Genomic DNA, 21,360 nt, shown 5'->3' with positions numbered 1-21,360 from the left:
TGGAATAACATGATAGATAAATTGGGTTAGATTCCTGGCATGGCCAACAATACACATTACCAAAACCAACAAATAATTCATCAACCCTCATCAGTGTGCTTGCCCCACTGTATAACATGAATATTGGTCAAACCTGTTTCGGAGGGATCTTTCGTAACAGCTCGAACTGAGACAACCAAGATTTTGATTTAATTATATGCTGATGAGCGAGGTTTTGGCGGTATGTAAAAAGATGTACCACAATCAATTGGAGTATGCATAAGAGGATTCCATCTATCAAAAACTATTCGACCCCCTCGGCCAATTCTTCCATGGAACTTGTAAGTTGGTGCCGACATGCCATTCTTGGCTGAGGTATCTGATGGTGGGACAATGCCTGCAGCAGCTAACTTTTCTGGGACTAGAGGTTTTGTGAACAACAGAACCGGCTCAAGAGGATCCTGCATTAGACCCAACAAAAATAGTTTACATTTACTAAGATGCAATTGACATTTCACAACACAAGAAGGATGAAGCTCAGTCTTATTTATTACAATATATTAAGTCAATGTTCAACAAGTATGTGAATAACGGTTATTAAATATTGCAACTACGAGTTGGGGCCTGCAAGTGTGGGGTACAGTAGCAGGATAATCTGAAAAGGTAGAAAAGATTTCATGTACCAATTTATGGAGCCATCCAAGTGGTGTATGGCGCCTGAACTCTTGTTGAACGTTAGCTATTGGAGTTGTGACAAGGTTGGACTCTGGGTATGGCTGATTCTGAACTGCAGCAGGTCGCATTCGTGGGCGGCTACTTGCAAGGTCATCTGAGTCGACCAATTCATCCTCACTTGAAGCAAACTTGCAAGAAACAGGAGGAAAGCCAGGAAGTGCCAAGCTATCCTCAGGAAACTCGATTTCATTCTGAAAACACATAACCGGTGCATTAATTGATAAAACAGACTAAATTGCATTAACAAAAGGTGGCCCACCAAATGAAAAGGAAGTTTGAGGTAAAATGAGGAAACAATCCCATAAAAAAATGGTCTGAGTCTTTAGTTCAATAGGTTTTCAAAGTGAATATTTAGCATAGTCTAAACATATGCAGTGCATTGGGAAACGTAAGGGATACGTTAGCTTATCATAAAGTGAATTTCATGCCTAGGGAAAAGATTCCCTGCATTTATGTGCTGCCTTTCCTTTTTCACCATAGAAGAGATTTCCCACTTTGTACTCCGATTACAAATGGTCTAGTTCATGTTTCCTATATTCTTCATAATTAGTTCATAGCAGTCCTCAAACTTCATACCAATGTACAAAGCTATTTTAGCGCATCTTCAACAACTAAGGAACCAAAGATTTTGCAATGTGGCATCATACACTTACCTTGTACTTCATTTGCATCCTTTGGAGATTAACTTCACTCTCCAGGACATCTCTCTTTTTCTCTTCTCTCTACATACGTACACATTCAAAGGCAATCAGTACTCCAAGTAAATAAAGAACATAAAAATGATTAATACACCATGTAAATATAGAATAATCAAATATAAATTCTGAAATTTCAACTAGAAAGATCACCCTAATCAAAGCCTCAAGTATAGTCTTTGCTTGCTCGAGGTTGCGTCTGACCTGAAAATAGTAATTTCAAAAGAAAAAGTTTTTATTTGTAATGGCAATAAAGAAAATTAATATGACGAGACAACTTTCCAAATAGCAAGTAATGAAATACGTTTAATAAATAAACACATGCAATTAAAACCACAACAAAATGATGGCAACAATTCATAAAACAGAAAAGAATGAAAAAGAGATGTTGCCACACATAGATGCAACTAGGGCTACAAATGAGCCGAGCCACTCGCAGTTTAGCTTGTGTCGAGCTGGGCTTAGCTCGATTATTGCTGAGCCTAGCCCGAGCTCCCAGCTTAGCTCGTGTATAATACTAATAAACCCCTAAAAGTTTAAAATCTTGCACTTTCACCTCTAAAATCGTACTCTCTCACCTTGAATATAAGAGTAATTGATAAATATATATTATATTGGATTTAACTGTAATTTCTAGAGCCAAGCTTGAGTCTTCACTTTCACTGTTGCTGGCAATGCCCAAGCTCGTCGAGATTGAGCTTTTGGCTTGTTTGCACACCTGGATACAGGTTTGCATGCCTAGTGTTTCAGAGACTTGTGTGCCAAGAAAGGCAGTGCCTAACAAATAGCCATTTTTGCATCTTTCAAGTACATCAAAACTTTCCAAGCTGATGTTTCAGATAAGTGAAGCATAACTTTTAACATCATGTCTCATTCACCTGAAGGTCAGATGAAGATACAGATGTTCTACTATCCAGCCACACTCAATGGTCTAAAATGTACGCATCATGCAATACAGACAACATAGACACAATCCCAGGCTAATCGATTTTAATTTTCTATAGTTCCACAATGCATCATGCAATAGTTTGTCCACTATATAAAACTATAAAGGTAAGAACAATGTACAATGTGTCGGTTGTAAATGAATTCACTATAAGTGGTAAATTACTGCATAATAAGCATTAACATATTCAAATAATAAAAGAACAAAAAGAATTTTGTCTTAACTAAACTGGAAATAAAATAATATATGGACCAAAAATGGGAGGGAAATATTATAGAGCATATGGTATGAATAATAATACTAATCAGTTTGAGAAAACAACCTACAATAAATAATCCTTTGTTTCAAATTTTTCCACATGCTTCATGAGGATGCAAAATGAAAGCAGTAGTCATAGAAATCCTAGATGTAGGCTTGTCCAGAAGATACAAAATACAAAGCTTGTGAAAACAATTTTCCATGAACAGATCTCAGGGTATTTTTGAGAAGTAAGTTCATTGTAGACTCCAGAAATTGACAATGAAACCAAGATACAGTGGTGTTCACCTGGCGAAGCTTTTCAAATGACTGCACATTATTTTCTCTCCTTTGCATCTAACACATGAGATGCAACAGGGTTAGGATAATTATTAATAATGCCATATGATATATGAAAAGTAACTATCACATTGCTTACCCTTCTTGTATGGAGTCTGTGGGTTTTCTCTCTTGGCCTAAAGACATTGTATGGGTTGGTATCATTTACTGGCGGAGGAGGCTGTACAATAAAAAGTAGCCAACATTAAGATGGCTGAACCATGATGTGCAATAAAAAAAAATTACGAGAAAGAGAGATCCATGCACACAACACCCGCAAACACAGACAAAAACTGACTATACCCAAAATTTTTTTTTTTATAAAAAGTTCATGTTTAATTTTCTTTTAACTTTCTTTTTTTTTTTTTTTTTCAACTCATGTTTAAATTACAAGCTAACTAAAAAGTTCACTGTCAAGTACAAGCTTGTCCTTGGCTCACTCAAAATTAAGATCAAATTTTATATAAATAACCTATGGCAAAAAAGTGTTAGTTTTGCTACTAGATTTTTCAAGCATTGACCATTAAATATTATTATTGTGTTTCAAAATTTTCAATGAAGTCATGTTGATACTTTCGATTATTATTGTTCTAATATTCATATGTAGCAATTTATTTTTCCTGTTGAAATGATCCAGCGGTATGTATATGCATGTGTATGTATGTATACATACGTATATAAGGTATTGATGATTACATTATACCTAATCCAAAAGGCAGTCCATTGGCACTCTCCATAAATAAACAAATGACAATACTAACCTGCAAACGTCGCAATATAGGTTTCTGCCATCTTTCACGCTGCCAAGAAGAGAAAAAGAACAAAAATCGAAGCATATGCAAATATTAGTAATAGAGTATGAACAATTTGTTAACTTCACTAAAACGAATATTAATCAGCCGATCAATCTAAGTTTCATGGTGTAAATTTAAGTGTGTCATCTCTTACTAGCTGAAGTCTATAAAACTATAAAGGAAAATTAAATAATTTCACTTTTATTATATTTATTTCTTATTTCATCTTATGCTAAGATCATGTCAAAATTCTTGATGCTCATAACACATGAATGTATTATACGAGGGCAATTACATCTACAGTTACTATTACTTTTAGAATATTTTAATAGATCAAAATTTGGGCCTCATTAATGTTATTAGATAAATACCTCCTCCAAAAAAAAAAAGACAACTAACTACAGAAAAATGTCAAATTTTTCCATCAGAAATCTCCCTTTCCTAAGCTCATATTCCAAAAGCCTTCTCAGCGTGATAATTAAACCATACCTTGTCTTTCCAATAATTATAAACAGACTGGAAGACTGAAAATCTGATGGTCTGAGCATGTAGTGCCTATCATTGAAAAGAGAAAAAGAAGATTAGAACTTCTTAAATATATTCTATCTTCATTAAATAATTCAACAGAGTAGCATACTAAAGGTAAAAATCAAAATGCAAGAACAATTAAGCATTTGTAAAGGAAAATTGGTCTTCCCACTGCATCAAAAGTTCAAAACTGATCCAACTGCTTGGGTCCGATAAATAATAATTATTTTTTATTTTCAAAATTAATTGTCGGTAAAATTATTATTTTACTCTTAAATCAGTTTTTTAAATCAGAATTTCAGTTTGGAGAAAAAGGGTTTTTAACCAAACACTGGGTGGGAAAATGTTATTTAGTCTTCTAGAAAATAAAATAGACAATAATAAACGCTTTTTGTGAAACACGTGTCATTCAAACTTCACAAAAAACACAGTGCAAACAAATTTTCACCTCAATAGCAACTTCTAGTTGCAGAAGTACAGGAATGGGTGAACCAAGAGTTGGTGTTATAAGTCCAGCTCTTTCCCGAGTTTTATGATCCAACACCTCAAACTTAAAAATAAGACTCTCAAATCTGCAGAACATGCATAAATCAAGAGAAGAAAATACTATATAAATTGGGCCAACTGAAAACTAATAAGCTTTTCAAGATAATATTTTAACACACTGGCATCAGAGGGCATAAGTTATAACTGCTTAAATATGCCTCACTAAAAAAATAACAAGAAAACAATAAAAGACATATATCAAGAATTACTTTTCAGGCGTCAAAACTTTTTTGTCTTTGTTGAATTCATTGAGCCAATCCTCATCCTCATTGTCTAAGTCATATTCAACAAACTCCCCAATCTCAGCCCGAGCTGCCAATGCCAATGGTTGAAACAGAAGAATGTAAGTTACATTAAGCTAAATAATTTTGAAAGAAAATAGAACTTAAACACCGTCAGACCTCCTCTTGCACGCAAATAAGAATTAGGTTGAGCAAATGTCCGAGAGTAGTCTTGTTCATAAGTATCAACTACCACAAACTGAGGCGTCGGTATTTCAGAAGCTGATTTCTTGCTAGGGGCTTGATGCACCTGGTAGATATAATAAATCAATAGTGAAAACACCAAAATTGCACAGTGTCAGGCTTTAGTTTTCCCATGTTAGGAACTACCTCTTGGTTGTCATGGTCTGTCAAAGAGGAGTTGAGACGGAGGAGGTGTGAGTTGCGTGTGCTAGTGGCAGAAGTATTATTGGTATTACCACTTGTACTGGTACTTGTAAGAGGAGGTGCTGTATCATTGTTGTCGTCTTCAAAATCTTTTACTGATTTAACAATGGGCAGTTTCTTGTGTATGTCTAGAGGCCGTGGCCGAATTGATAGCCTACTCATTCTTAACTTAAATTATTCTCTCTCATTTGATTCAAATTCCACGGACTCAGAGAGAGAAAACAAGCGCCAGTCCACTACAACATTAATTAAGCAAGAACAACAGAATATAAATAAGTGGAAACTTTGGGATAACACTGTCAAAACTCTAATAACTTGTAAAATTTTGGTTTCCTTAAACTAATCCATAATTCAACCAACTGATTACATTACAACTAACCCAGGCCATCTTATTTAAAATTTTGCACTGCCTCACAAATTTGTTTTTAAAAGTCCAGCATTTGAACCAAACTCTACTTTTCAATGAATTAAATCTCTTCGTGCAAAGCCGCATAACAAGATTTAACGCTAAGGAGATTCAATTTACTACGGTTTAATGAGCTCTTTCGCCATACAAAATATTCAAAATTCCACATAACAGACTTAAAATAAAACAGGGAAAAACTTGCCTGGGATTGTGGAATGGCTCGACTCGTAGACAAGAAAGAGCGTAGAGGTGATGCTAATCTCTTCGACACAGAGAATTTAGCGGATAATTGTGATGATCAAACGTTTCGGGCTTCAGGATTGAAACCTGCAATGTAAATTAGGGCTGCGACTTTGAAGCTTTAATTTTGTTTTTGGTTTTTTTTTTTTTTTGGTAATGGGCATGGAGCTCCGTATTATCTTGGTGCGGGCTTCGGGCAATAATTGTTTTAGGAGCTCCGTATCTAGTGATGTGGGCCTGGAAGCTCGATTTATATTGGATAAGAATCTGGACCGGTTCATGTCCATGTTGCATTGACGTACTTAAAACAATTGGAGTATTTCACTTACATTTAAAATCTATTATTAGTATGTATACTCATAATTATAAAAATTATTAAATATTTTTATAATTTTTTTTATACTTTTACTTGAAATATATAATCTGGTAGGAGCTTTGATAATTTATAAGTTTTTCCTAATAATTTAATATTTAATCGATTTCATATAAGAGATAAATAACTTGGATATGAGAGGCATTCCAATATCAAACCAACGAAGTTCATTTTCTCCAGTAAAACTGCAATAGAAAATTTTTATAATTATAAGAAAGGAGAAGAAAGATGTCAATCTCCAAAATTATTGTCTTTTGAACCATCTCAAACTTATGCTTAAACTCAAGTTCAATGAGTTTGAACTTGAAATGACTGGATGATGCTCTAATTTGGTTTGCATGGGCTCGATTTTGTAAAGCACACCCAACGACTTGTTCTTTACTCACATGCTTGCTATACATGCCTAATTAGGCCATGTGGCTGTCTGCTACATGCATATGTACACCCATTGACATGTATGATATGTATCTATGGCATAATATAATATATGTTGAAAACGATACAATAAATACAGTAAATATTATTGATGCAAATCTATATTATCGATATAAATTGACGAAAATGTTCATTTTTCAAACTTTAAGTAAGAAAAATTATGAGATTTTTAAATTTGAGAAAAAATATGATAAAACCTAAATTTTTAAACTTTTTAGTAAATGATAGTTTTATTTCTAAACTTAATTGACGGTTTTATCTTTAATCTTAAATAATGATTTCATCCTTTAATTTTAACCGAGTTTTTAAATAGAATTTGATTAAAAGTAAGTGTTTTAGTTTTTAAAAATTAGTGAAACTTTGAGATTTCTGTATATATTGGGTGGGAATAAGTCTTTTGACCTTCATTTTAATGCATTCACGGGAGAAGTCTAAAATAATAATTATATTATAATTTTAAAAAAAAAGAATACATAAAGTTCCAATATTTGAAATATTCTAGATCAAAGCAACGTAAATCTTCAAGAAAAATTATTCAGTTTCCCATTCACATTTTTTAACCCACTTGGAGTTGTCCGGGCTAAGGTAGAATCCATCCTCTTTCACAAGCCGAAGTACTTGCCTAAATTTTGCATCCCTTTTCAGCTGAAACACATCCTATAAAGCAAACTGATTCCTCCAAAACGATTGACACCGGTATCCAACTCTCTTATCAACACTCCAACTGTAAACACAGCACCGAAGCCAGGATCTGAATTTTCCGGCAAGCAAGACTCATTTCTCCCCCTTCCTTGGGCAGTGTAGAGATAAGTTTAATTTTTGTCATACCAGCGGCTGCGTTAGCATGATAGTGCAATCCAAGAAAAACAAAGAGAAGAAAACGAGTCATTTAAAAAAAAACTAAAAAGCCAAAATGAAGAGAAATTGTTGAATTTACAAGACAACCTTTATGCATGATAATAGACATTATTGTAACAAATCATACAAGTCTTACATTAATTGACTAATGTTCTAAACAAATTATACAAATCTAATTATATCAATCGTAATTAGGGATGACAATTTAGACTTGACTTTAGAGGTCCCGACCCTCCTCAACCCTAATGGGAAGGGGATTCTCAATAAAAACGGGAAAAGGGGTGGGGATAGGGATGGGGATGAAAAAAATCCCTGTAAAAGAGAACTATGTATACATGAAATAAATATACATAGTATTACTCTATAGCAGTATAACTGCAATAATCTAGTTCTCTTTTTCTGTTTCTATGTATTTCTTTCTTGCAATGGGTTGTTTTAGGTTTTTTTTTTTTTTTTTAAACAAAGCTCATATAGAACATAACTTTTTCCTAACCGTCCATCTATATAAATATTTTCAAGTTTAAAATAAGGAGTTTTAGGGATATATTTATTTTCCCAATGAGTTCTCCTAACTTTTTGAGGATCTTTGTAAGTAATTAGTTTTTATTTTGTATTTACTATATACATTCAATCAACCAAATCTCTATATTTATTTATTTATTTTTTATAATTAGGAAAAGATTCAAGTTTCGTTTCTATGCAACTTCCCTTTTTTTTCATTATTTATTATTTTTATTATATTCAAGTTTTTATATATTTCTGATTTTGAAAACCTTCCACACCAACTATCTTACTTATGATACATAAATTAATATAATATTATAAAGCTAAATATATGTTTATCTCATGAAAAATAAACATATAAAAAATGGAAAATTAATTAATTTAACTTTTTTTTTTTAAATTATGTTATACAATTTTAACCCATTTTTTATGCATTATATGGATGTGTCTAAGTCTCCAACTTAATACTTGTTTTACTCTCATTCCTAACCTTATAACCTTCACCTCAAACTTATTTTTATTTGCATGTTTATTTTAAAATAAGTTTTAAATAAATAAAAAATCTTAATCCAAGTTTGTAACATTTTATCATATTGTTTGTTATTTTGTTTGAAGGTTTAAAATTGTAATTCCAAATTTTTTTTAATTATTTTGTAGTTAATTTAATTATAAGAACAATTTATTTATTTCCAAATATGCTAAAATTTATAGGGATTTTATAGTTATTAATTTCCTAAAAATATATCTCCAAATCCCTGTCAAGCTGTACATTAATTTTTTATAATTATTTTAATTAGTTTGTTCTCATCTGATTCAAGGGATGAAAAGTTGTTCCTTTAAACAGGAAAAAGGAGTTTTAAAATTAGGGATGAGGGTAAATTGGGTATTAAGTTGGGGTTATGATTATATGTGTATAATGCATAAAAAAATAAGGTAAAAATTGTATGAAAAGATTAATAAAAAATGTAAGAATGATTTATATTTTTCTACCGAGGTTTGATCGTAAAAGACTTTTTCATCTCTAACTGATATAAATAATAATTTTTTATATAAAATTAAGTATAAATAACATGTTTTCACTTAAAATTAAACTTAGTTAATAAAACACAATATTAAAAAATAAAATTATTATTTTATCTCTATTATTTTATTTTTTAAAATTATTATATAATTCCTAAACTAACAAAAATTAAAAATAAAATTTTTACTATTTATATTATATAAGGAACTTCTTATTTCTCTTTCCTTTTACTCTCAATCATTTCTTCATCTCCTCCAATATATAAAAGTGTCTTTGTTATGAGTTCAACAAAAGTTTGCTGGTCTTTAGAAAAATTTTGAACTATCAATTTACCCCTGATAATTTAAAAAATAGTGTTACACTTCCAAAAAATTAAATATAATTTAACAATTTATGAGTGTGAATATCGTGTTGTAACTAATAAGGTTATGTAGTAGTTTCAAAATTTCAAATGTACGAAAATTAAGACAAAATTTAGAGATTAATTTATCAGTTTTTAAATTTTTTTATAATAAATTTCATGCTTAAAATGTTTTAGTCTGATAAAAATTATTTTTTTAAATTAATAAATAATGAAATTATCATTTTATTTTTATATCTTTAGTTTTTTTAAAAGGTTTGATTTTAAATAAAAAACTATTATTTATATTAACTTGGATAAACAATGTTTTAGGTTAAACCTTACATAAAAAATTGTCATTTACTAATTAATTTGTCAAAAAGAAACTACGATGGAACCCTTTTACCACCATTTATATAGATCACCGTGACCGAAAAAGATGTAACTCTTTTTCTTCCGACAAAAACAATTGCAAATTGAACTTGATGGGAAAAACTAAAACTAAAACTGTGCAGGCTTATGCAATCTGCCACGTTATGAGATGCGCATTTAATTTGAGTAGGTTAATATATGTATTATCATGTAATTAAATTTTATTTTATTTTTTATTTAAAATCATCTTATTATAATAATTTATATATTTAAAATAAATAAACAAAATTTAATTGATAGCCATAGATATCACCTTGAACGGAGAAATAACAATAACACACGCCTCATATTCCTCATCAAAACACACAGCAAATTAAAAAGAAAAAAAATGAACACCTCATAAACTGTAATAATCTGAACGTTTAGTACCATGGAAAGTCTTTCTTCCAGTTCACTTCATCGTTACTGAAGTAAAACCCGTCTTCTTTCACCAGCCAAGAACACTTTCTAAACGGGTTACACCGGCGAGAATCCCGTCGAACTAAAAATGCATCAAAACGTTTTCTTTTATCTTCCCACTTCATGGTGCACAAGAAATTAGTGGTGCCCCAGAAGTTGGTTTTGAGAGTCCAGCTGAAATCGTCGCCTTCTTGGAGCGCACGTCCACCGAGATCACTGTCCTCGGAGGAACACCAGATGACCAGCGGCACGGAGGAATTGTCGGAGAAGCCGTTTATGACACGAACGTCATATTCGGTACTGAAGAAGTATTCCTCTGGTTGGAAAAAGGAGATGAAAACGATGCCTGAAGCGATGAGAAATATAAGCAAAATGCAACCGTGAATCTTCATGCTGTGATTTTGTGGGAAAGTGATAGCAATGGTTTGTTCTTTGTTTGATCTAGTGTTTTGTGACTTCTAATGCAAAATGAAGTGTTTATGGTATATATTTATTAGGGTACCAAATATGGTTAGTGTAATTTATGTATATGTAAATTCTATTAAATGTTTACCTTTTATATGCATTTAACTAATTTGAAATAATTTAATACCATATTAGATATTGAGATACACTGACAAGTTTCAAATTCCCACCTGTCATTTACTTCCGTTAGTGAGCTCCATTTGATTTTTCTACCGATAATTATTTTGTCCTTTTATTAAAATTATAAAATTATTATTAAAAATTAATATAAATTAATTTTAAAGTAAAGACTTAAGTTTGAATCTTTACTATATTTATGAAACTTTGATTTCTCTGATGTAATAGTTGTAAATTTAGTTATTATGTTTTAAATTTATCTATTTAACAAATATAGACAGACACCCTGTTAACAAAGAAAAAAAGAATCAATATAAATATCAAATTATCAATATATTATTACTAGTTTAAACATTTATCATTTAGATCCCAAAAAAAAATAAAAACTTTACCAACTTTAAAATATTTAGTTTTGTAGCTTTTGTTCAATTATTTAGGAATATAATTGTCATTTTTGCAACTATCAAAGGACATATTGAAATTTTAGGAATTGCAGGTGGAAAAGATTATTTATGACATCTTGAGGTGAAATGTGTGGGTGTGGGTGTGTAAGATTATAGTCCCTTAACTAAAGTTTTATTCATAAAAAAAATTTCAAAATAAGGTCGCCTCACGATACTTCACTCATACATCACACCCTAATTATATATTTAATTAAATTTTCAGAAGATAAGTATCATCAGAATGATATAATTAAAATTTTAAATAGATTTATTAGATAATATTGAGTAAAAATATTTATAGGTTAGTGATATTGCTATAATATAATGTGTTTAAAATCGATGTTCAAGTCTTTTCATCATTCTAAATATCAATTTATGTTAACATTATTATAACAGTTTGATCAAGTGATTGAATCAAATCTTAATACAATTTATCAAATTCAACTCTAAATTGATATGATTTAATAACTAAAACTTGTTTTATTCTTGATTCAGACTGGATTGCCCACCTAGCAATTAACAAAATAAATACCAAGGAACACACCAGCTTTGAAATAAGATTACTTTAATATGGTATCCAAGTTATAAGATTTTAGGTGAGAGACTAACATGGAAAGGCACAAGTAATGATGGTGACATCTTACAATTCAACTAATCTCAAGTAGTTTAAATGGGATTGTGCCAAATCCCTAGAACCACCACTTTCACAAGTTGCCATTGGTAAAGGGCTTCATGCGTTGTTTCTTTGTATTTATTAGATAGGCTAAAGAACTATTTCCCATCCAAATTTCACTCTATTCTCAAGAATATACCTATAATAAATGAAAAATCTAAGTACCTATCCGTATGTTAATTTTTGTTAGAATTTTCTATTAGAGACAAAGGTAAAATCGTCATTTTACCCCTAAATCCTAAAACCCTAAAAATTTATATTATTTTTCCCTCTTAGTTTATAAACTAACAATTTCATCCCATGATTAAACTTTAAAAAATTGTATTTTCCCTCTAAGATTTTTTTCCATCTTTGACAATTGGTTGTCATTCCTGTTGTTAACCAACCTTCCTACCATCTTCTTTCCCCTCGGTCGACATTTCCACTAGACTGATTTTGTCAAGCGAAAGCGAATTTTCAATTGTCTTCATTTGACGAAGATGAATCATCTTTATTCAATTGATGGATCGACACCAAAATTTTAAGGTTTTAGGATTTAGAAATAAAATAACGATTTTACCTTTACCTGTAATGAATAAAAATTAGCCCAAATGTAAGTATTTGAGCTTTTTATCTATAACAATGTGTTTTTAAGATTAGAATAAAACTTGGGTGGGAAATAGTCCTTTGGCCTCTGTGTGTGTGTGTAATTTACATAAGAAAATACATGTAATAACTTATTGGTCCTCATTATAATTTCTGTTTAACCTTTGTGTGTGTGTGTTTATTGATAACAAACAAAGGTAATCTACATAAGAAAATAATGATCATAAAACATGTAATAACTTATTGGTCCTCATCATAATTTCTGCATAATTTATGTTTAACCTTTATACTTCAAAGATAAGCTAAAAAAATCTCACAACTTTGAATGAAGTTAGTATGTTTCACTGATAATCTTAAGATACTTAAAAAGAAACAGACATTACCGTTAATTTCAAAGAAACTTTATTCTTGAATAACAATGTTATATTTCAATCATTCATATGCATATATATTTATACTAATGTATATAACCGAAACATAAAAATGAACATGATCAAAACATGTCATATATGTTATTCATAATCAACTTTTTTTAAGGTGACAAAAGTTATGTCTATATATAACACCCACTAACCTAAAATATCCAAATTCACTACATGTTGCTTGAAAATAATGGGTCCAAGTCCTTTAAAAAACGAGAACTAGCCAACATAAAATCCGTACTAGTTTATGTTATAAAACTGTCACATTTCTTAACTAAGTCCCTAACAATAAGATAGTTGATCTCTATATGCTTTGATATACTACTGATTTTATTAGTCTTGGAAAAGAACACAACTGCGTTATTATCACAATAGATTGTTAGTGGTCTAGAGATGGAACCAACCACATGAAGTTTAACAATAAAAGTTCTTCAACCATATTGCTTTGATGGCTACTCCATAATGAACAACAAACTCTGCATACATAGTCGAAGATACTATCAAAGTTTATTTAGCACTCATCTATGATATGACCCCACCTACAAACATTAAAATGTATATTAAAATAGATTTATAGTGATCATTAAAATGTATCTTAAAGTAGATTTATAGTGATCCAAACACCCACCAATATTTGAATCTAAATATCATACAACTTCAAGATTCTCCACCCTCATGTTTACAAGTTTGAAATCTTTTGTCTTTTGCAAGAAACGCATGAATTTCTTGGATGCAACATAATGATCAAATTCTAGATTAGACAAATAACAACAAAAAGCATTCATAACAAATGTCATATCTGACTTAGTGCAAATTTATACATACATCAAACTTACAATTGTATTAGCATAAGGAACATATTATATCTATATCTTTTCATATCATTATGATGAGACTGTTTAATACTAAGTTTATCCTCTGTGACTACAAATATATCTTTAACATTACAATTTTACATGTTAAACTTCTTAAACACTCATTAATTATAATCTTTTTGTGACTGTCTTAGTAACTTGTAATCTCTGTTATAGTGAATTTCAATACTAATAATTTTTTTTAGGGTTTGTATTATTGTCATAGAAATTGAGACTGAAAAAATATTTGTACCAAATGAGTGGTGTTTCATAATGTTTTTCAAAGATTAGGACGGGTATGATTCAAAGTCGTGAGAGTTTAAAAACCCCTTCCACTTGGGAATTAAATAATGTTGGAAAGAATAGGAAACTTTTTTCTTGATTAATGTTATCGTCTTATCCTAAGCTTTATCATAAATGACGGCGACGAGGAATGATGTGACCTACAAAACTACATTTTAAATTAAATTCGAGCAACATGGATAAACACCATCCCACTCTACACAATATACAAAAGTTATTCTGATCAAGTGGTTGATGCTATCATTAGCCCCGAATTATATAAAATTGGTGAAAGTTTCATGGCTTAATATAAAGTGAAAAGATAACAGTTTTAGACTTTTAGTTACTGAAAAAAATATAAATGGTGAATTTTTGCGTGCGTTTATGATGTATCCTGTGATTACATTTTTGCATTGATTAGACTTTTGTATCTGAGCAAGTAAGAAATTAGTTGAGTAATATGGTGTATTAGTTAATCTAAATTTATTTAATTCATTGATTGTAAAATTGGTCATTGAATTTGGATTTGATATTAAGTGTATATTAAATATAGGTGTTAAATATGGCTTTTCATGGATTAAATGATTAGATATGGGAAAATTTATCTTTTTCTTTTGGTTTGATGTGCCTGTATTGACTATTTAAGTTGATAGTTCACAGCACTATTTTAAAAACTAGATTGGATCAGTTCGTTTAACTGGTTAAATCAAAAATCAATTTCAAATTTGGCCCAACTGACCCTAAAAAATGATTTGTTTGATGATTTGATCAAATTTAATCAAACCCAGTGAACCAAATGAACTGATCAAAACTAATAGAATCAGATTTGATCAAAATTTATGGTATTTTTAGAAAATTTAATTATTTTTAAGTAATTTGATTATTTCAAATTAGATTGAATGAATTTCTAAAGGTATATAAAAAAAATAAATTCAAAAATTAAATAAAAAATAAAGTATTTTACATCTATTAAAATGTTTTCTATAAGCAATGACTTGTAGGATTTTTTTTTTTGTATTATGAGATGAAAACATTTTTTAAACTAATTGTTTTATTGAATTCAGATGAATAATTATCATTTTTTTAAATATATATATTCTAATCATTATTGATATAAATATCTCAATTAATTTTATTTATTACAAGTTTTTTTAAAAAATTATTTATTATAATTTAATAATAAATTAAATCAATTAATTTTTAATTAAATTATAAATTAATAAGATAATTTATTTGATCTTCAATGTGATTTTAAAAACATTAAAATTGCTCCATTGAGTTGTGAAAAAAATCGATAAAAATAGAGTTGCGTTGCACCGTGAGTGAGTGAGAGAAGTTGGCGCTTGAATTACCCTGAAAGTTTGCGCCATTAATTCATCATCAACAATATCACATAATGTCAATTCTAAATCAAACCTGTCAGTTTTCAGGTGCAGAGTTGAGGTACGAAATTAGTTGGTCTACAAAGTTAATTATGTTTATTCTGCACTTGTCTCCACTGTCACATTCCTTATACGAAATTTCTATCATTGCCCATATGATTATCCGCCAACAGGGCGTAGCCAGATTTTTAGTCCGTGAGGCAATCAAAATGTTAAATTTATAATAAAATTAACTTATTGAAATAATAAATATGATTATCAAATTATTACTTAACATAGATAAAAGGAATATAATATAATCTAAATTGGTATGTCTAAAAACCAGTTAAAATTTATTCTCTTTTTACTCTCAACTTTGAAATATTGTAATTTTTCTTCACGTTCACATTTTTTATTTAGCTTAATATATAAGAGTATTTTAGTAAAAATTATATATCATTATTCTTTTTATTATCAATTAAATCTATTAATTATTTATACATGTTAATTTAACTAAATAAAATAAAAATTATACATTAATAACTTATACACAATAATTTTTATGGTACATTTGGTTCATATAATTTTTTTATTATAATAAATGAAATATTATCATAAATATAGATTATATTTAAAATATTATTATGTATAAATTATTAGTATATTTGATAAAATTGATATGTATAAATAATTATTATATTTGATTGATATTTAATAGTAATAAAAAAATCTAAGGTATTATTTTACTTAAATGTTTTCAAAAAATTATTGAACATAAATTAGAATTATCTTTGATTAAACTAACATTGTGTTAAATATTTATTTTGTGTAATTTCTAAAATATATTCCTTCTTAATAATATATTAGGTTTGTTTATGTTATCAAATTATAAAATTAATTAATTAAAATTTTCATGTTGTTTATTATTTTAATTAAGAATAAAAATATATTATCATAAAAATAATAAATAAAAATAAAATTATAATAAAATTAATAATATCTTAATCATTTTATTAAAGTCTAACATAAATATGATAATCAAAATACTGTTTATATTACATGTCACAGTAATAGTGATAAATACCAGAGTAATAAAAAATTAGACCGCACCAAATCAAAGGCCCCTTAAAGTTGATATCACAAATCACTTAACATCTGATATTTGTTAATTTTATTAAAATCTAAATTTTAAATTCTAATTCCTAATGGCATGAGCTTCCTGTTAAACAGCTTTTGCTTTTCTTACGCGCTCTTAATCAATATTGATGTTGTGGCTTCATCATAGAGTACCGATTCATTACTTAGTATTTAATCTTGTTTTTTGCGCTGATGTTCCTGTTTATGATCGAGTGAGTTATATAAAGTGCAGAATAATATTTGTTTATGGTGTGTTCCAGCATTATCGATGTTTGAGAGGTTGCTCTAGCGAACTAAATTTCGAAATTGGTTTAGTTTGTGTCTATTGACATGAAATAACACTCAATAAGTGCTCCAGGGATTGCAATGAGTTCTTGGTTGTTCATGTTTGGAGTACGTTTCTGGTTGATTGTTCTTACGTTATATGACTATTGTTCCAAAGGCTATTTCAGATTTTCTGGATAAATGCATATAAAATAAATTTTGGCAAGCTGCAATGCTTGAAATTCAAACTTGTTTTAGTTCAAATGATGATATTTGAAAACCCTGGCTGATATGAATATCAAAGGGTTTACAGTGAAATTAAAGTCCCACCAACAATCTCCACCTCCACTCACGGGTTAATTTGCCGCTTTCCTCCCACCATTCCTCAGCAACTTCAGCAGATAAATGTCCAATAACTAATCTGATATTGTATGAAATGACGCTGACACCAATTTTCTGTCAGATTCACGTATTCTTGAAAATCAACACATTTGATTTTCACGAGGCTGTTTTCTCACAAGAGCTTCATATTCACATGATGCCATGTTGTTCATTAACACTATATAAATGGTAATCTTTTGGAGAAATAATTACTATTGTTATTGTGATCATTCATAATTTCAAAAGCAATATGAAGCAACTTTATTTTCTGCTTATTTTTCTGATCCTTATTGTATTATCCTTGTTCTCCTCTATTTGTAAGTGCAACTCCTTTCCCAGTGCTAAAGGGAATAATGAGTTGCAGTTTGGAAAATATTGTGACGATGAGGGAGATGGTAATGAAGGCGAAGGTGAAAATTATGGACCAGGCGAAGGTAGTGGCAACTGTCATGATGATGGCGATGCTTGTGGGGCAGAAAGGGGTGGTGGGAAAGGTTTGGGAAACGATGGTGGTTCTAGCTCCGGGGAAGGCGGAGGTGGAGGTGGAGGTGGAGGTGGTGGAGGATCAGGGGGATATGGTGGAGGTTTTGGCTATGGAGGAGGAGGTGGCGGCGGAGGTGGTGGAGGAGGAGGTGGAGGAGGAGGAGGCGGTGGTGGGGGCGGTGAAGATAATGGAAGACATGGACGCTGATTGAAGCAGGTTATATTAAAGTTCAGAGTTTTGTTTTTGTCCAAACGAGTTTGGTTAGAACCTAAATCCATCCTCATATTCAATGCTTAATTACTTGAGTGAATGTCCATCGCCTTATTTTTAGTAATTTTAATAGTCCGCCATGACTGGAACCTTGCTACTGTCTTCATTTTAAAAATGAAGTAATTAATGTCTATCTAAACATTTTATGATCATCTGGCTTCAGCCATCAAAATCATTTTATATATTTATTTGATAATATTATTCAAAACCCCATCAATATTGAAGATATGAAAAATGAAATTTAAAGTTTTAATATTAAAATAATTTTAAATCAAAAATAAAATAACACCTAACCATTAATAAAAACCCATATTTCATTGTGTATTCTAAATATAGCTATACTCTTGTAATAAAAACCTGGGCATTAATAAAAGGAAGTGAACAACTGACAGTACTGAAAATTAGTTAGTTTCTGTACTGTACTCTCCAGACGAACATTAATACGAAAAGGCATTAAAAGAGGCAGATGAAACATGCAGCATGGCGGATGGCGTACAGCCAGGTGGTGGGCATGCAAAATGTTAGTTTTCATTACTTTCATTTGCTAGTTAGCAGAAGTAACAAGTCAATTCCATGGCAGACAATGCATCTCTGCAGTATCTCAGCATTGTAACGATTCTTGCATTGACAGGCGGTGGACATGCAAAATGTTAGTTTTCGTTATTTTCATTTGCTAGTTAGCAGAAGTAACAAGTCAGTTCCATGCCAGACACTGCACCTCTTGCAGTGTAACGGCTCTTGCATGCAATGCAATTACTGAGATTCGTTTTCCCATATCAACTCCTAATAAATAGGGTTGGTATAGCTCTCTAGCTAGTTTGAGTGACTATAGAGGAATTTCTATATTTTCAAATCTCCTCCAACGACATTTAACTAGTCATACTTGTGACTGCCATCATCTAACGCATGATTATCATTGCTGCATGAACAAGTGGTCGTATCTACCTAGGCCAGGTGAATTTATTTCACAGAAGTAGGGGAAATTCTATATTGTGGTGATTCTCTTATTCAGTTTTGTTGCCAAAGCACATGACAAACCATTTGTCTTATCACTATTTGTTTTAACTTAACACATCTTTGTACTCAAATTTCATTAATTTTGTCTATTTTTTGTTAATGCAATTTTTCCATAACAAATCATTAGGTATTTAGATAGTATGTTATTATGTGATTAAATATTATTTTATTATTAATTCAAAATCATTCAATTATATAATAATAAATTATTTATGTATTTTATATACTAAAATGTATTTATATATAGTTTTATTGATTACCGATATACATTCTCCTTGCAAATGCATGCAATGGATGAGAGAAAGGAAAAGAAAATTGGCAACCAAAATGGGCAAATTGATTTCACTAAAAACATCAGGTAGACTCATAGGTCAAAGTGTTGCCACTGAAACTAAAATTACCAAAACACCGAGACAAAATGAAACAACACACAACTTAAATACCATAACTCAAACCTCAACACAAAACACAGACCCAACAACATCAACACCAACCCTTGAATTTAAAACCAAAACCAAAACAGCACTAGAATTAAATTCAAGGATGATGGAGAAGGCCACCTCCAACTCCACCAGCAGCGCCACCAACACCAGCGGCGCCACCAACACCGGCAGCGCCACCAGCACCAGCACCAGCTCCGCCAAGACCACCCGCACCACCAAGGCCACCCGCACCACCAAGACCACTTGCACCACCAAGGCCACCTCCACCACCAAGGCCACCTCCACCACCAAGGCCACCTCCACCACCAAGGCCACCCCCACCACCAAGGCCACCTCCACCACCAAGGCCACCCCCACCACCAAGGCCACCTCCACCACCAAGGCCACTTGCACCACCAAGGCCACCTCCACCACCAAGGCCACCTCCACCACCGAGACCTTTGAGACCACCAACACCCCCACCTAGTCCACCAACTCCTCCAATTCCACCATATTTCCCAATGCCACCGAGCCCACCAAGAAGTGGCAGCCCAACACCGCCAGCAAAACCACCCACACCAGCATAACCTCCAACACCACCGAAAATAAAATTCTTTTTGTCAGCAAGGCCAGCGTCACCGGGTGCCTCCGCCTTCGGCGCATCAGCATCCATAATAGTCTGCTCATTTGAGGCAATGTTGAGAGTAGTTTCTTTTGATGCATTGTCACTCAGAAGTTTTTGCTCATCGAGAGCAACATCAGTAGGCACATTCCGTGCTCCAGCCGCATGAGCAACCACTGAAACAATAAGCACAAAAAGGACTGCCCAAGTCGCCATCTTTCTCTCAAGCTGAAATTGAAGTACACTGTTAGATTTGGCTTGAGGGTGTGTGTTATATAGAGGGCGAGGGAGTTGGTAACAGTTGAGAGTAATTAAGGGACTGAAGTAAATGGCATTTGACACTTTACTCTGGGGATCTCGAGAAGGGAAATTGTTTGAATTGGGATCAGACGTTAGGTGAATCAAAAGAAGAAAAATTTAAGGAGGTCCTGCGTCTTGTGCCGTTGAAATGAATTGCCTGATTCCTTGTTGGGGTTTGACTTGTGCAATTCCTTCATTGGACAACAAAAATTCCGATATTAATTGTGGATTTAGTTTAGCTAGTAAGTATCAAGTTTTGTGGGGCGTGCGTTTGCTTGCATGTATGTATATATGTATGTATATGAAGATTAATTCTGAAAAGATTAAGTGGCTAATAAATATGCTGCCATTGCTGGAGAAATGGCATGGTAACAACACAGTTAAACAAATCCAAATTAATATTTCCTTTCCTCATTTAATGGATATAACAATACTAGGTTTCAAGTACCTTCGCATCCCAAAATAACTCAGCTTGAAATATTATCAAAAGATTCAAAACAAAAAATCTATCCTCGTTTTCTGATATAGTTTGTCATGAAATGTGAGTAGATGTGTTTTGAGGTTTGATTAGCACTTGTGAATCGCATTGAGCACCGGGGGAAAATGAAGAATTTAAAATTTTGGACAAAGTAGCTGACTCAAGAACATTGTTAGTTTAAGCTTATAATGCAAAATTATTGTGCAATTGTAGTATATATAGTCATGCGTTGACATAATTTTTTCTTGAAATAAGTCTTCTCATTGGGTAACAAGATTTGAGATCTTCAATTACATTTATTACAATTA

General features: G+C 31.3%; 4 protein-coding genes across 4 annotated transcripts; 1 reads left to right on the top strand and 3 right to left on the bottom strand.

Annotated features, from left to right (window-relative positions):
- Positions 1-6,243, bottom strand: LOC123221612. The gene is made up of 13 exons (XM_044644468.1): positions 6,076-6,243; positions 5,411-5,703; positions 5,201-5,330; positions 5,009-5,111; positions 4,702-4,825; positions 4,215-4,280; positions 3,693-3,731; positions 3,032-3,112; positions 2,902-2,949; positions 1,563-1,613; positions 1,368-1,436; positions 663-905; positions 1-440 (listed from the first exon to the last, which is right to left on the bottom strand). Exons 2-13 carry the CDS (start codon positions 5,627-5,629, stop codon positions 189-191), a joined length of 1,425 nt encoding a protein of 474 aa, XP_044500403.1. The 5' UTR covers positions 5,630-5,703; positions 6,076-6,243; the 3' UTR covers positions 1-188.
- A 4,100-nt stretch (positions 6,244-10,343) lies between these two features.
- LOC123219901 (S-protein homolog 21-like) lies at positions 10,344-10,919 on the bottom strand. The gene has a single exon (XM_044641864.1). It carries the CDS (start codon positions 10,865-10,867, stop codon positions 10,439-10,441), a length of 429 nt encoding a protein of 142 aa, XP_044497799.1. The 5' UTR covers positions 10,868-10,919; the 3' UTR covers positions 10,344-10,438.
- A 6,595-nt stretch (positions 10,920-17,514) lies between these two features.
- Positions 17,515-18,150, top strand: LOC123221527 (putative glycine-rich cell wall structural protein 1). The gene is made up of 2 exons (XM_044644361.1): positions 17,515-17,547; positions 17,782-18,150. The coding sequence occupies exons 1-2, from the start codon at positions 17,515-17,517 to the stop codon at positions 18,148-18,150; spliced, it is 402 nt and encodes a 133-aa protein (XP_044500296.1).
- A 1,617-nt stretch (positions 18,151-19,767) lies between these two features.
- LOC123221526 (glycine-rich protein 23-like) lies at positions 19,768-20,490 on the bottom strand. Its single transcript, XM_044644360.1, has one exon. The coding sequence runs from the start codon at positions 20,488-20,490 to the stop codon at positions 19,768-19,770; it is 723 nt and encodes a 240-aa protein (XP_044500295.1).
- Positions 20,491-21,360: the final 870 nt, after the last annotated feature.

Source organism: Mangifera indica, chromosome 7 (genome assembly GCF_011075055.1).
Source record: "Mangifera indica cultivar Alphonso chromosome 7, CATAS_Mindica_2.1, whole genome shotgun sequence".
Lineage (NCBI taxonomy): Eukaryota > Viridiplantae > Streptophyta > Magnoliopsida > Sapindales > Anacardiaceae > Mangifera > Mangifera indica.
This window is presented reverse-complemented; position numbering and strand designations above follow the sequence as displayed.